The sequence below is a fragment of the Aplidium turbinatum genome, chromosome 3 (genome assembly GCF_918807975.1).
Source record: "Aplidium turbinatum chromosome 3, kaAplTurb1.1, whole genome shotgun sequence".
Classification (NCBI taxonomy): Eukaryota; Metazoa; Chordata; class Ascidiacea; order Aplousobranchia; family Polyclinidae; genus Aplidium; species Aplidium turbinatum.
In genome coordinates this window covers 13,575,786-13,590,993 of record NC_137474.1, presented here as the reverse complement: position 1 = coordinate 13,590,993, position 15,208 = coordinate 13,575,786, and the positions used below count along the sequence as shown (strand labels likewise).

At 39.3% G+C, this 15,208-nt stretch overlaps 1 protein-coding gene across 1 annotated transcript; it reads right to left on the bottom strand.

Moving 5' to 3' along the window:
* Positions 1 to 3,812: 3,812 nt before the first annotated feature.
* LOC145766885 (uncharacterized) lies at positions 3,813 to 10,587 on the bottom strand. The gene is made up of 5 exons (XM_082578585.1): positions 10,435 to 10,587; positions 9,800 to 9,868; positions 9,192 to 9,280; positions 7,000 to 7,123; positions 3,813 to 6,513 (listed from the first exon to the last, which is right to left on the bottom strand). The coding sequence occupies exons 1-5, from the start codon at positions 10,459 to 10,461 to the stop codon at positions 6,379 to 6,381; spliced, it is 444 nt and encodes a 147-aa protein (XP_082434711.1). The 5' UTR covers positions 10,462 to 10,587; the 3' UTR covers positions 3,813 to 6,378.
* Positions 10,588 to 15,208: the final 4,621 nt, after the last annotated feature.

Here is a 15,208-nt window from a genome sequence, read left to right as displayed (position 1 = left end):
TTCTAATCTATAGGGCATGTGAACCCTGGTTACAAGTTGCAAGCATAATGGTGCGACTTTGCTCGTTATTCAACCTAGTCAGGGTTTTGACAGAAAACTAAGTTACTCTTCACTCAAGCCTACCACCCGCTTGAATATAGGCTACGGTACCGGTATATTTTTTACTGATGTTTAGTGTAGCCTAGTTATTATTTGACTTAACTAAAAGTGAACTCAGTAATGTTCGGAAACTTGAATAATTTATTGATAAAACTTTCGCCGACGCAAACCTGGACTAACAACAAATAAATGCCAAACACGCGCATTAAAATACAACATATTTTTCTGTTCAATATAACATTTTGTGGGAAAAGCATTGCCGGCATAAGCAGCTTCACTTACGGAAGCCATGACATATTTTTTAGTTCAATATAACATTTTGTGTGAAAAGCATTGCCCTACCTGCCAAGCTGATACAATCTGCAGACTTTACTAGGAATAGCACCTAAATAAACGGGCGCCCCTGTGCTCCGCACCTAATTATATCCAGACGCCACGGTGTGCGCGTCTATTTGACCGACGCCTAACTGTCTGTGCCTAAAAGACTTGCTCCCCCAGTGTTAGCCTACTAATCTCATTGGTCATTCGCTGCTTCCAGCTGATTAGTACTAAACTCAAGTATGTTTTTATTATGAATAAACTTAGACCGTCAGTTTATAATGAAATTAACTATTTCAAGATCAAGCGGCGCTGGTTCGACTCTCGGGGTGTGCACTTGAGCAACGCACGTTAAGGATTGCTTTCCATTCAGCGGCATCTAATGGATGGAATAGTTCCCCGGCAACAAGACTTCAACAATCGGAAACTTCACTCTGTCAATCTCGGTGACCGGGCCTGCGTCAGTGATTCAAAGCCTCTACAAGTATGCGAAACTGCCAGGATTAAGCTCTGCAAGAAGCTTTCCCAGTCTAAGGATAAAGATTCAATCAATCAACCCTCCAACATACAAACATACCGTACTGGTACCCTGAGGCCTAGAAAATGACCACTCCAGGCAATAGCAGATTGACACTTCACCCAATCAACATAATTTTGAAAATTAAAAATCTGCTCGGTCTAACCTATCTGACAGACTGACACTAGTCACAACTTTGTCTTCTATATCCATAACCTACTAGCTTAAACCAAACTAAAAACGAGCACACCACGATTTAGGCATGCCCTTCAGTTGGACGGAATAAATGAAAAAACGGATAAGCTTCGGATCCCCTAAGTCCAATATCCCTAAGTTCAAAGAAAACAAGTAGCCTATATTAGAGATGCAGCGAACCCAAAATTTTTATCCGCACACCGCACCGCAACTGACTCATCTATCCGCGCACCGCACCGCACACCGCAATTTATCTGGAACTTTGACACTGCACCGCACCGCACACCGCAAATTACAAAATTAAAAAAAAATATTTTAACGAGTTATTGTTTAGAAAGTCAATTGTAGGAAAAAGCATCCATGGCATATAACTGGTAACCTAGTACCAATACAGTTGTGCACTAATTGGCCAGGCTAACCAGATCATATTCTCTTATCAGCAATGCATCTAAGTTCTAAGACATAATACAAACTAAGACAAATAGAATGTTCCTGGATCCAGTATCAGGACTTTTGAACACTTTTTGTAAGCAATAATGCAATTATAATGCCAGTGGCTATATGAACGAGTCGAGGTTGTGACAAATTGGTGGCAGGTGCCACTGCCGCGGCACCTGCCACTGTTTTTGTGGCAGGTGCCACCGATTTTGTGGCAGGTGCCACTGTTTTTGTGGCAGGTGCCACCGATTTTGGTGGCAGGTGCCACTGTTTTTGTGGCAGGTGCCACCGATTTTGGTGGCAGGTGCCACTGTTTTTGTGGCAGGTGCCACCGATTTTGGTGGCAGGTGCCACTGTTTTTGTGGCAGGTGCCACCGATTTTGGTGGCAGGTGCCACTGCTTTTGTGGCAGGTGCCACCGATTTTGGTGGCAGGTGCCACTGTTTTAGTGGCAAGTGTCACCGATTGTGGTGGCAGGTGTCACCGATTTTGGTGGCAGGTGTCCTCGATTTTGTGGCAGATGTCACCGATTTTGGTCGCAGGTGTCACCGATTTTGTTACGGGTGTCACCCAAATTCGTGACATGTGTCGCCCAAGTTTGTGACAGGTGTCACCCATGGTTGTGACAGGTGTCATCCAAGTTTATAACAGTTGTTTTAATTGTACCGATAGCCTACTTCCACGAATTAGTGAGCTTTTGGCTTAGATAAGAGTAACAATTAAGTTAGTACTGCAGAATACCATAAACAGATAGGCCTAAGTATAATGCACTGGTGCTTTGTTTTTTGAATAATGTTCAATCATATTAAATTGTTGTCTATCATCTGTTTACAGTGAGCTTTGTATTAAAGCAGTCGACCATCCTATAGGCTACCTGTGCAGTGGAGCATTGGATTGGCGTCATTGATTGAACATTGTTAAAGCAAATGTTTGCTGGTAGCCTGTGTCGATGAGTAGTAGCCTACTTATTTAGGCTTACTCTTGCAGTGACAGCCTGGTAGAACTTTTCTTCTATTTCAGATGCGAACAAACAGGTTGTGGACTGCCGAACTTTTTTGGTCAATTACGACCAAAACCTCGGTCATGTCACAAAAGATGCCTCCATTCTTGCAGGCCTAGGCATGTCCATCACAATTCATTTCAAACAAGAATATTTCGCTTTGTTTTGGCTGACTTAGATAAGCGCATGTATGTTTCATAGCCTATGTAGGCTATAGCTTCCACTAATTGAATACAGTAAAAGTATTCTAACAGCAGGCTATGTTATGTTTTCGTTCATTCAAGTGAATGTGGAGCTGTACCGAAATAAGCTTGGTTGAATGATTGCTCATATTCAATTAGAACATGAGAATGTAACGGGAGAGGTGATAATGTTATGTTAGGGATGGTAGAAGTAGGGGATTGTTCACTCAAAAAGAAGGTGGACAACTGGAGGGTTATAGTCCTATGAAACATTTTGGTGCAAATACAGCTTGAGGTCTACCGCCATATGTCGCATACCAAGGTGCAGCGTATGTGACTTGGCTGCGTGTGTTTTGCCAAAATGTATGCATGAAAATACGTCATATCATGTTTGTTGAATATTATTCTAGTCATAATAATGCAGCGATAAATTTCATGCTACAGTGGTCACAACAGTTAGCCTCACACTGCTGTAGTAAGGTTCTGCCAATGTTCTACCACCCAAAATCTCACGCAAAATATAGCAAAATATTTCGCAGTAACCCTCCAGTTGTCCATATTGCAAGAAAAATTAGTAAAGCAAGTCGTCCCGATCTTTCACTGTCCCTATCTTATGTAAAGGCATCGGCCTATTTGAAACAAAGTTTAACCTAGATCGAGTTAACGCAGCTATAGTATAGGCCTACTAGCTTACTCAGGCCCGGATTTAGGGGGGGGCAGAGGGGGCAGTTGCCCCGGGCCCCCCGACTTTTGAAGGGCCCCCTATGTGGAAAAAAATGTGATTTTGTGTTATTTTATTCCTTTTGACCTTTAAAGTTTCTGTAAAATGCTGTGCAGTACTGGACTGATGCTACTGTAGACGTAGAGATGGTTTTTACGCGCCGTAGGCGCAAAAATTTTTTTTTGCACGGGGGCCCCCCGATCTAAAAGTGCCCCGGGCCCCCCATCAGCTAAATCCGGCCCTGAGCTTACTGCGAACTTCAAACACGTTTAATCCCTTTCATCATAGCCGTAGAATTAGGCTAAACATAGAATAAAACAATTTATCATAGAAGAATATTTATTTCATTTATTATTTATTTGCGTCAGACAAAGCTGTCCATATCCAAAACAAAACAACGAAATAATACACAAACTGCAAATGCACAAAGGGCACAGAGAGCCACTTTGGATGCCGCCGGTTTAAAAGCTCACTAAATAGGCTATCTACTGTTATAAATTTACATACAATGAGCGTTGGAAGAATTGAAAGTATTCAGAACGATAAAAACAATCAGATGACATCATGTCTGATATAAAGCGATTTGAGGAGTGTATGCAACGGTTAATACACGAAAATATGTTTTTCCTCAATGAAGCATCAAACGTTGCTACATTATTCATTACTTTAATGTTCACGGGCACTGACATAACGAGGCAAATTGTGCAATATTCTGAAAGAGTCATTATAAGCAACAAGCAATCGTTTCATACTTATTATACAAGAATATAGAATATATTATATTATAGAAGATCTAAACTTGTTCCACAACTGGGATGAGTAAAACGACATACAATAAGATTTAAATAAGTTACAATGTTTTTTACAGCGGGTGAGCATTTCGAAAAATGAGATTTTGCATTATTTGCAGCACAGTACTGAGAGCGTACTTGCCTTGTAATATCATTTTCATCTGAGAGAGAACACTCAATAAATACACCGAGGTATTTTACAGAGTCTGTGAACACAATTTCAGATTTACCTAGATGTAGCAAATGAGCACGTGAAAGATAAAATTTTTTTGGGGAGAATAACATACCAAATGACTTTTTAGAATTGAAAGTAATTTCATGTTCAACAGCATACTTGTGGCAAACATCTAACAAATTTTGTAAGCCACACAAACTAGGCGAGATGCAGCAAATGTCATCAGCAAACATAACAGGCTATGATCTAGACAAGAGTTGCCAATATAGCAACCAACTTTTGTTTTATAAAGCTCATAAGAAAGCTAATCAATATAATATACGGCAAAAAGATAGGGGCTTAACACCCCACCTTGTCTGACTCCGTTGGACACAGTACATGATTGGGACAAGTGACCTCCCCACATCACTTGCATGGTTTGTTTACTATAATAGTATTCCCATTAGGGAACGTTCAAATATTACGTAACGCCTTCGAGGGGGAGGGGGGGGGGTTATGCAAGGCGTTACGTTAGCGTCACATCGGGGGGTTCAAGCAAAACGTTACGTAACGCTTTGGAGTACAAAATAGTAGTTTTTTGTGCTGAATTCGTAGTGAAAAAGCGTTACATGGGGGAGGGGGGTCAAAAATTCGGAAAAAAGCGTTACGTAATATTTGAACGTTCCCTTAGCGAACAAAATACATAAGCACGTTATGTGTGATAAGCGTTTCAAACAATAAATGATGATTGACTTTGTCGAAGGCTTTTGAAGCATCCAAAAAGACAGAATATACAGGAGTGTCATGACTGATATGAGAAGATACTGCTTGTTTTAATGAAAAAACACTCATGTCAGTACTATGACCAGACTTAAACCCAAATTGATTGTCACTGGTATTCAAGAAAGGCAATAGATGATTCAAAATAAAACGTTCAAACAGTTTTGCATTAACCATTTTGGTGGTGCAAACAAAATTTTGTCAATGCAAATATATTTATGAAAACGTAGTAGGCCTAATTTACAATTTGACCAAATAACTGGACAATTATCCTCTCAACGGCCCTACATACATCAGACTGATATGCCCTTAAAAAATTTTGTCAGCCTTCACCTTCAGGCTTAGCTCATGATGTACTGGATTGAAAATCATATTGCTAATTATAAATTTCGTCACTACCAAGATAATGTGTTAGTCCGAAAATAAATACTTAACTTCTTTAGCCTATGTAGTACCGTATGTAGGCTATTGGTTTATTTGTATTATATTTCATGTTAAGCCAGAAGGTTCACATCAGGCTACTACGGTACGCTAAAAGAAACACAATATCTTATTAAACACGACATCGACTCCAAAATTATAAAGCAGCGATTCCCAACCTTTTTACACCGGGGACCTGTAAAAATTACACAAAAATTTGGGACCTTCATCAAACGATCGTAGGGAATAGAACAATCCTATTTGCAATCTTTTGAGGACCAAAGTTGTCTTTGCATACCGTAATGCAAGATTTCCGCATAGAGCATGAATTTAAGATAAAAATTAAAACAAAACGTTAAATCAAAACATTTCAAACAAAAATGTCAATCCATGAAAACACACACAAAATCAATACATTCGGCTACTAGGAAATTTATTGCCGTTTCGCTGTTGCCGTTATCTGAGGAAATAAGGAATTGGAAATAATTGCCTCTACCCAGGGATCAATTTCGAGTAATGGGTAGTACCAAATTTAAGTCATAAGTAAAGTAGACAACCGGAAACAGACATTGTCGTCGGCTGCAGCGTGGGTCAGGTGTACGTCCGCGTCGGAAGGCATACACCGATGCATAGCGCTCAAGTCCGCTTTCCCGCAATGCAGGATAAAGATAACAAACAAACAAAGGAAGCTTCTTTCGAAGGCCTAGAACCGTTGGAAGTAGAGTGAACAACAATTCAGTCTTTGACTCCATGTTTGATGAATTTCACTTTGATAGTCCATTAGGCTTCAACACATCAACAATGATGAGGGCACTAAAGTTTTGAAAAGAACCGGATTTGCAGAAAAGCTGTACAAGTAGCTTCATCTTCGCCATGGGTCTGTTTAGATGTTGGTTAATCTGTGATGGGCAATAAACATCGATGAAAATGAAGGCTGCATGCCAGGGTTGAGGCGCGTTCTGATGTAAAGCGCGCCTCTTTCCAGAAACTAACTGTTCTAATGTAGGGTAGTAGGCCTATTTTCACTGCAAGTCTGCAATGAAAGTTCGGCAATCTGTAGTGCAAAACAATATCAAGCCCAATACCATCTGTATGGAATGGGCTACATTTAACCAATAAGTTTATATACTATAGTAATGTAGGCTACAGCAAAGACTACGTATGTGATAAACACGCAAAATAGTTGCCAATAGTGTACCATCGTCAGTCGCCACGGATGTTTCCTAGACTATAACAAACCAATTTCTCTTGCATCTCAAAAGAAAATGTTGTTTCAAGAAATGGATTTTTGACATATTTTTGTTTAGTAGCATCACCTTATGGGCTGTCGAAAATATAAGAATTTAGAAGTATGATTGTGTTGTTTAAGCAAGCTGGATTCTTACCTTGATCACAAAAATGCCACAATTGTTGGCGCCGTATTGTTTCGGATGAAACAATTCCCCTGGTACCCAGCACACCTCTCTCAACGCCATGTCCGTTTTGCTCACTCGTGTGGTAAAGAATATTCTAAAGCAAACACTGTGTAGCCTAAAACACAGAAATGGCAACCAGGCTTTGCTTAAACAAGTACTAGGGGCGTGAGACCAGAGGGGGGTACCCAAAAAATAGTATATTCAATTTTATTTTGATAGATATACTAAATCTAGGCTGTATACCAAATTTTAGGTCAAAATATTGAAAAACCATTCATTAGGGGCAAAAAATGTGATTTTTGACCCTAGCGAGGGAATTTTTTTTATAAAAATTAATTTTGGTTATAAAATCTGACACAGTTGAGAGAATCAGTTGATTTAAAAGTGTATTCCTACTCATTTTTCAGCAATGAATCCATTTATGGTGGTTAAAATCATCTATCTCATGTAGAAAGTGGCCAAAACTTGATTTTTCTTCCAAAAATACTGAAAAAATACCCCTCGAAAAATAAATCATTGTAAAAATCTTCTTGCTGTGCCCCCCACATCCCAATTCCACATCCACATCAACAATTGTTCGTGCCATGCAATGACGATTTGTATTGCTAGTTCCTGTGTTATTTCTCGGCGGACAAATATGACCGACCTAGATGGTACTTCCCGCGGACAGCTGTGACGGCGGACATGACCGCCGTGAATTTCGAGGCCTGCATTCACCATCAATATTGTTTCTTTGAGTAGTATCATAAAACAGAGTTGAAAAGATTGAAAGATTTGAACAAACACTTAAACATCTCTGTTGTATGATACTACTCAAAGAAACAATATTGATGGTGAATGCAGGCCTCGAAATTCACGGCGGACACGGCGGTCATGTCCGCCAAGAAATAACACAGAAACTAGCAATACAAATCGTCATTGCATAGCACGAACAATTGCTGCAAGAATATAATTTCCCGCGCATTCTAGCGCGCATCTAGAAAATGAAAATACTGTATGATATCATTAGCTTCCATTCAAGCAGGAAAACTTTTGATTTTTACGTTGCTTCAACGATCGATGACATCGAATCAGCGTAACAAAGGTGAAGTCTTCGCTAAGAATCGATGGGAGTACGGTTTTTCTACAGCAATCACGCGCAACTTGTAAGAAAGTTACTGAATTATGAAAGTCTGTCAAGAGGCTAACAAGCTCTTTTCTAACCAGTGCATAGGGCAGAAGCAAGTCACCATCTTCAAATGCCTTCTTCCAAATATCCAATAAGGACTTGGTCATACATATCATAACTTCCTTCCGTAGTTTGGTTTCTTGCGGCCCAGATGGAGGCCCATTCTTGGATTTGTCAATAACTCCAAACACAATTTCATACTTCAGTGGCAGCTTATCATTGAAACAAAATACATAATCAGTAGATGTAGGTGCCATACTACTCAAAAACTTAGAATATTAACAATCTGTCAAAATAAATGAGAATGGTAAATAATTTTGGTAATTTTCTCAAAACTTTTGCCTGCAGTAAAAATGGTACCATTTTTTTCGCTAGTACTAAAAATGGTACCATTTGGCCATTTCAAGAGCTTTTTCACTTTTTCTTGCACCAAAATGTTTGGATTTATTCTGACCATCTCACAAGAGGGCTTGAAATACTGGAATTGGGATGTGGGGGGCACAGCAAGAAGATTTTTACAATGATTTATTTTTCGAGGGGTATTTTTTCAGTATTTTTGGAAGAAAAATCAAGTTTTGGCCACTTTCTACATGAGATAGATGATTTTAACCACCAAAAATGGATTCATTGCTGAAAAATGAGTAGGAATACACTGTCTTTTAAATCAACTGATTCTCTCAACTGTGTCAGATTTTATAACCAAAATTAATTTTTATGAAAAAAATTCCCTCACTGGGGTCAAAAATCACACTTTTTGCCCCTAATGAATGGTTTTTCAATATTTTGACCTAAAATTTGGTATACAGCCTAGATTTAGTATATCTATAAAATAAAATTGGATATACTATTTTTTGGGTACCCCCCCCCTCTGGTCTCACGCCCTACATGTACCATAATCCGCGAAAACATTACACATGAACATATACACATTGCAATGCAAAACAATGTGAGTTATGCGAAGCTAAACTTTTTAAAAATCATAGCCTACTCTCACTTTAAACTGTCACATGCTTTAGAACTTCCTTCTTTTGTCGTCCCATATGGTTCAACCAGATAAACCGTGGAAGAAGGTATGTGAACATACTGTGAACAAAATTAGTTGCATTGGACACACACGATGAAGAGAGAGGAACAGCCTTTTTAGGCCTACAAGTTACCGTATTTTACGGACCATAAGGCGCACTTTAAATCCTTTTTTTTCCTCATAAATTGATCGTGCGCCTTACGGTCCGGTGCGCCTAATGTATGGATCAAGTGCGGTAGTGCTGTATTGCCTACACTCAAAACCAGTACCGATACTACTATTATATATGGTCCGGTGCGCCTTATGTATGAACAAAAAACTGATCAAAGCAATTTATTGACAGTGCGCCTTATAGTCGGGTGCGTCTTATGGTCCGTAAAATACGGTAAGTTTACCTGGTCAAGTTGCAATCTGCAAATGTGATGATAACATAGCAAAGTTTTTCTATTGCAGTACAAAATAACACTTATATAAAGGCTATCTGAAACATTGGGCATGCGCATGGGCAAAGTTACATTATACCACCGCAAAGCAAAGTCATACGGTAAGAACAGAGTAGCCCACACAAGTATACATACCAGTAGATTCCAATGGGTACCACTTTTGTTGTAAGCTCCCATGAATACTTCTATCCTGCTAAAATTTACCTGAAACAAAGTGAATGCATCAGACAGGCTAATCTACTTCAAACTTAAAAACATGAAATGAACATGAATTGACATAGAAAAGAACGTAGGAGCTTCCAGAAAAAACCTGATTCCTTGGAAAGTTTATTTATAAAACAACAGTCCACAAATGAAATTATCAGACGAAACTTTACGCCTAACCATTTACAGTAAAATACAATATTTTGAAATGCCACAAAGCTTTCTGCCCGTCCGCTATGTTGAGCATTTCAAGCGGCCCATTCGCTTTTCCATCACTAAATGTAATCAGAGCAATCCATTCAGATTTGCGAACTTCGTGCTTATGTTATTTAATTATATAGCTTGAATAAGTGATCATTTTAAATAATCCTAATTTAAATCATTGTAATTTTTAGTGTACCTAGACCTAATTGCCATTTCAATTAATGGTAATTGCGGTTTGCGAAATGAGATGAGATGGAAACTCAGGTTGTCACCAATCAATACTTTTGGACCATCGATGTTTCTGATATATGGCAAAATTATAGTGTGAAGCCAATCGTTACAACAAGCATGGTCGAACCAACCTGACTTTGATCTGTTATATCGTGCATGCGTTAGGCCTCCTTCCATCCATGTATCCCAAAGGTGCTCTGCTTTGTACACAGTGTATGTACATTGGCAACATTTGTCCCGATGCAGTGCCAGCAAACATAATAGATGTTGATCCTTTTGAACGATTCATAATTATCTCAGGGTATTTGATTCCACATTTGAATATGCATCGCTTCTTGCCTGGGTCGTCTGATGAGTTTGTTTCGTCATAGTTTATTATTGCCTGTGGTTCCACATCCACATTCAGAAGACTTTCTTCTAGATTGTTAAAGTACACACTCACAGTTTCAGCACTTACTTCTGCTTGACCACGCTTTATATTTTGGCAGTGGCGTTGGGTAATTTCAGCTTCATTTCGTTTGAGCAAAGAGTAACTCCAGTCAGAACCTGGAATATTGTTACGAAAGGCAGCAACAGTCTTTCCTTGTTGTGTTAGTATTCTGTGACCAATCATTCTGACGTCCAATATATCAAGGGGCTGGCCCCAATAACCACATGTTTGAATGATGTGGACTAAGGCAATGCTATTCAGCATCTGAAAATGCTGTTGGTCTTCCAACATCTGTAAATGACGTTTATCACGCTTGTCGCTTATGTTTGATAGGTCGCATTGGGATTCCACACTCCTCTGCAGCTTTTCTTAGAGACAGACCAGAGTCTACTGCCTTCTGTAAATTCTCTTCATCATAGTCCTTGTAGCTCCTTGATCCAAGTGATCTTTTATGCTTTCTAGGCATTGTCAGTCTAAGATAAATAATATTTTTGTTAGTAACTGTGTAATAAAATATACTGTGCAAAGTAACCCCATAAACATTTAATTATGACTTATGAATGTAAAACATATATTTTTGCCAGAAATATATTACCAGCCTACTCCAAAAGCTATATTTATGCTAACAATAGGGTAAACTAACATTATATGCAAAATCAATAACAAACTCACATTTCTTATCTTCGTGCTTCACGGAAGTTTTCAATGTGCAGAGTTTTGTCGAAATAGTATTATTTAATATTTTATATACAGTTACTGCTAATATTCTATGGGGAAGAGAATTACTGTCAAAAACTGAAAGAAAGAAGTGACCGATTAATATGGAATAGTTCATTTGACTTTATTTTATCTATAACGTAGAAAAATCCAACATACCAAAAACGGTGTATTGAGTAAACTGCCACGGATAGTTAGCTAACTGCCGCGGATACCGGTACAGTACTACCGGTAGTTAATTAACTGCCACGGATAGTTAGTTGACTACTGCAGATGTGAACTTGACGGAGCAATGTATCAATCCTGACATAGATATATGTTGCCTTAGTTAACTGCCGCATATATAAGTTTCCTGTTATTGATTTATTGAGTAAACTGCCACGGATAGTTAGTTAACTGCCACGGATAGTTAGTTAATTGCTACAGACGTGAACTTGACGGAGCAATGAATCAAGGTATCAATCCTGATATGGATATATGTTGCCTTAATTAACTTCCGCATACATAAGTTGCCTGTTATGGATATATTGAGTAAACTGCCACGGATAGTTAGCTAACTGCCACGGATAGCTAATTAACTGCCACGGATAGTTAGTTGACTGCTGCAGATGTGAACTTGACGGAGCAATGTATTAAGGTATCAATCCTGACATAGATGTATGTTGCCTTAGTTAACTACCGCATATATAAGTTGCCTGATTGATATATTGAGTAAACTGCCACGAATAGTTAGTTAACTGCCACGGATAGTTAGTTAATTGCTACAGACGTGAACTTGACGGAGCAATGTACCTAGGTATCAATCCTGGCATTGATATATGTTGCCTTTGTTAACTTCCGCATATATAAGCTGCCTGTTATGGATATATTGAGTAAACTGCCACGGATATTGAGTTTACCTGCCACGAATATTAAGACTGCCACGGATATTGAGTTACCGGTATCTGCTGCAGATCAAGGTTGCCAGGTCCACTTATGGAGAAAATGCCAAACAACTGGTCAAAAAATGCCAAATGAACTAAAAAAATGCCAAATAGGCAAAACGCTGCAAGATCGAAGGTTTCTTCCTTAATAAGTAATGGATTCGGTAAAAGATGGATAAAACTGCCACAAAACTCAGCCTACACTTGCTGCTATTGCACAACCTAGTATCTTCATTCTTGAGAGTACGATACCGTACTCTTCAGAAAAAAAAACTTTTCAAAAAATGACAATAATACAAAAAAATCCTTTTAGATCTTGATGATATTTCCAAAATCTGGTTAAAAAACTGAGCTGAAATACCATCAAATGGCTGAGAACCACATAGAAGTTGGAACACATCACGTCATCATGCTGTTTTGGTAAAATCATACTGGAAATTAAAACAATGGAAATTACATCGCGGGTCCCTACAATTTTATTGTAAAAATTAAATTGCTGAGAATCGGTACAAGTTGGTGAAGTTTAACTTATCACAAGATAAAGCTAGTACTTACTTTGTGTTTGTGTTTAATTGATTCGGGTAGATATATAATTGTACTTTCCAACGATGGCAAAATTGTTAAAATCCGACCACAAATGAGAAAGCCACAGCACTTTTAGTGGAAGGACTATTTGTCGATCACAGCAAACAGGGGGTGGCTTATGAGAATTAGTACAAGTTGGTGAAGTTTAAGTCATCACAAGATAAAAATAGTACTTGTTTTGGATTTGTAGCCAATTGATTCAGGTAGATGTATGATCGTGCTTTCCAACGATGGTAAAATTATTAAAATCCGAGCAGTATGAGAAAGCTACAACACATAGTGGCAAAGGTTTCATATTTTTGATGTTAAACTTTAATTATATAGATAAATTTTTAGTTGAATTTATGCAAATTGATAAGTTTTATGCCATCCTAGGGCCTTGTATCGAACTCTCGACGTTGGTGTAATGTTTTTATTGTAAAAACATAGTAAAATTGTCAAAAAAGTCATATCCATTCCGCCTTATCACCTCCATTTAGCCGCTTTTTACTTTCCTTTTTTCACTCTCCCAATAATAGTTGCGTCCGTTTTGTGACGTCATATTGACCAGGGTGGCGGATTCCGGATTCTACAAGAACACCGTATTTTGTACATCACTGAATCTATTTAAGCTATTGAGCAAAACAGATTTTTCTTGCCTTTTTTCCTGCAAAAACTTTAATAACTTTGTCAAAGTGAACTTGTCTAGCTAACTTTGATTCTATGCTGAGGCTGAGCCTTGCTACATTATGCCCCCCCCTGGACAAGAGCATAACCAACTTTTATGATTTAATTTAGGGTGCTTTTAACAGAACATTTTTGCACGTAAAGCATTAAATCACCACTTTGGGCCCCTAATTTGTGCACAATGCACTCAATTACCTTTCCGGATCCTTTTGCTGCATTACGGTACGTCCCCCCCCCCCCCCCCCCAGGGACTAAAGAATAGCAACTTTTATGCTTGAATTTAGTCGTTTATGATGGTCTTAACCAAACATTTCTGCGCGTAGACTGAAAAATCACAATTTTGTCCCCCCAACAATCACAGGCCTGGGCCCTCAAGGGTACGGTACCGTACGCCATACCTTCTCTCATTGGCCTTGAATCCATGTACATCTCTGGTGGCCGGCAGTCGCGCAAAGTGGTGGTGGCAGTTGGGCAAATGGGTGGCAGGTGTCGCACGAACTAGTGGCAGGTGTCGCCCAAACTGGTGGCAGGTGTCGCATAAATTGTGGCAGATGCCACGCAAACTGGTGGCAGGTGCCGCGCAAACTGTGGCAGGTGCCGCGCAAACTGTGGCAGGTGCCGCGCAAATTGTGGCAGGTGCCACGCAAACTGGTGGCAGGTGCCACGCAAATTGTGGCAGGTGCCACGCAAACTGGTGGCAGGTGCCGCGCAAAGTTGTGGCAGGTGCCACGCAAACTAGTGGCAGGTGCCGCGGCAGGTGCCACTGCCACAAATTTGTCACAACCCCTATTGATATGAACTACACACACAAGAGTAAAACTTATAGCCTGAACTCACTGGGCTAACTGATATAGTAAATAATGCGGTAGTTGCGCTAGGCCTATAGCCTGGTAACTGAGCTTATCAGCTAGGCTACTAACCAAAAACATTCGTACAGCTTCCCTGACAAGCAAGCCCTAAAACCCTGTCAACTGCAAGCCATTTGCAATTTGCATTTGCATAGCTTTCCATCTTAGGGTTTCCGAAGGGAAAAATAACTGATCCGTGTTTCCAATTTAAATTTGAAGTTTCATAGCTGATTCTTGAAAAGTTAAAAGTTTACGTTTACGAAAGTTTAATTTCTTGAAAGTTTACGTTTACGAAAAATTAATTTCTTGAAAGTTTACGCGGCAAGCGGCGCGGCGCGGCTTTGTCATTTCAACCTTCCACGCGGCGCGGCGCGGCACGCGGCGAAAAAGTCAAAAGCGGCCGCGTACGCGGCGCGGCGCGGCGCGGCTTGCATCACTAGCCTATATACCGGTACAGCAGTTGTCCAGTTTAACAAGCTCAGCTTTTCATCTTACCCGCTTAGGTCTAGCTCAGTGGTTCTTAACCTATGGGTAATTACTAGGGCCATTTAAAGTCATTAAAGTCATATTTTTTTCTATGCATCAGTAAGTCGTGAAATCAATTTTAACGCAAAAACCGCATCCCTATGAGGTATATTAAGAAAGTTATGAAGTCATATTTTCCTGGTTAGGTCATAAATCAGCTTTTTAAGTTATATAGTCATATTTTTAAGTTATAAAGTCATACCGTTGTATA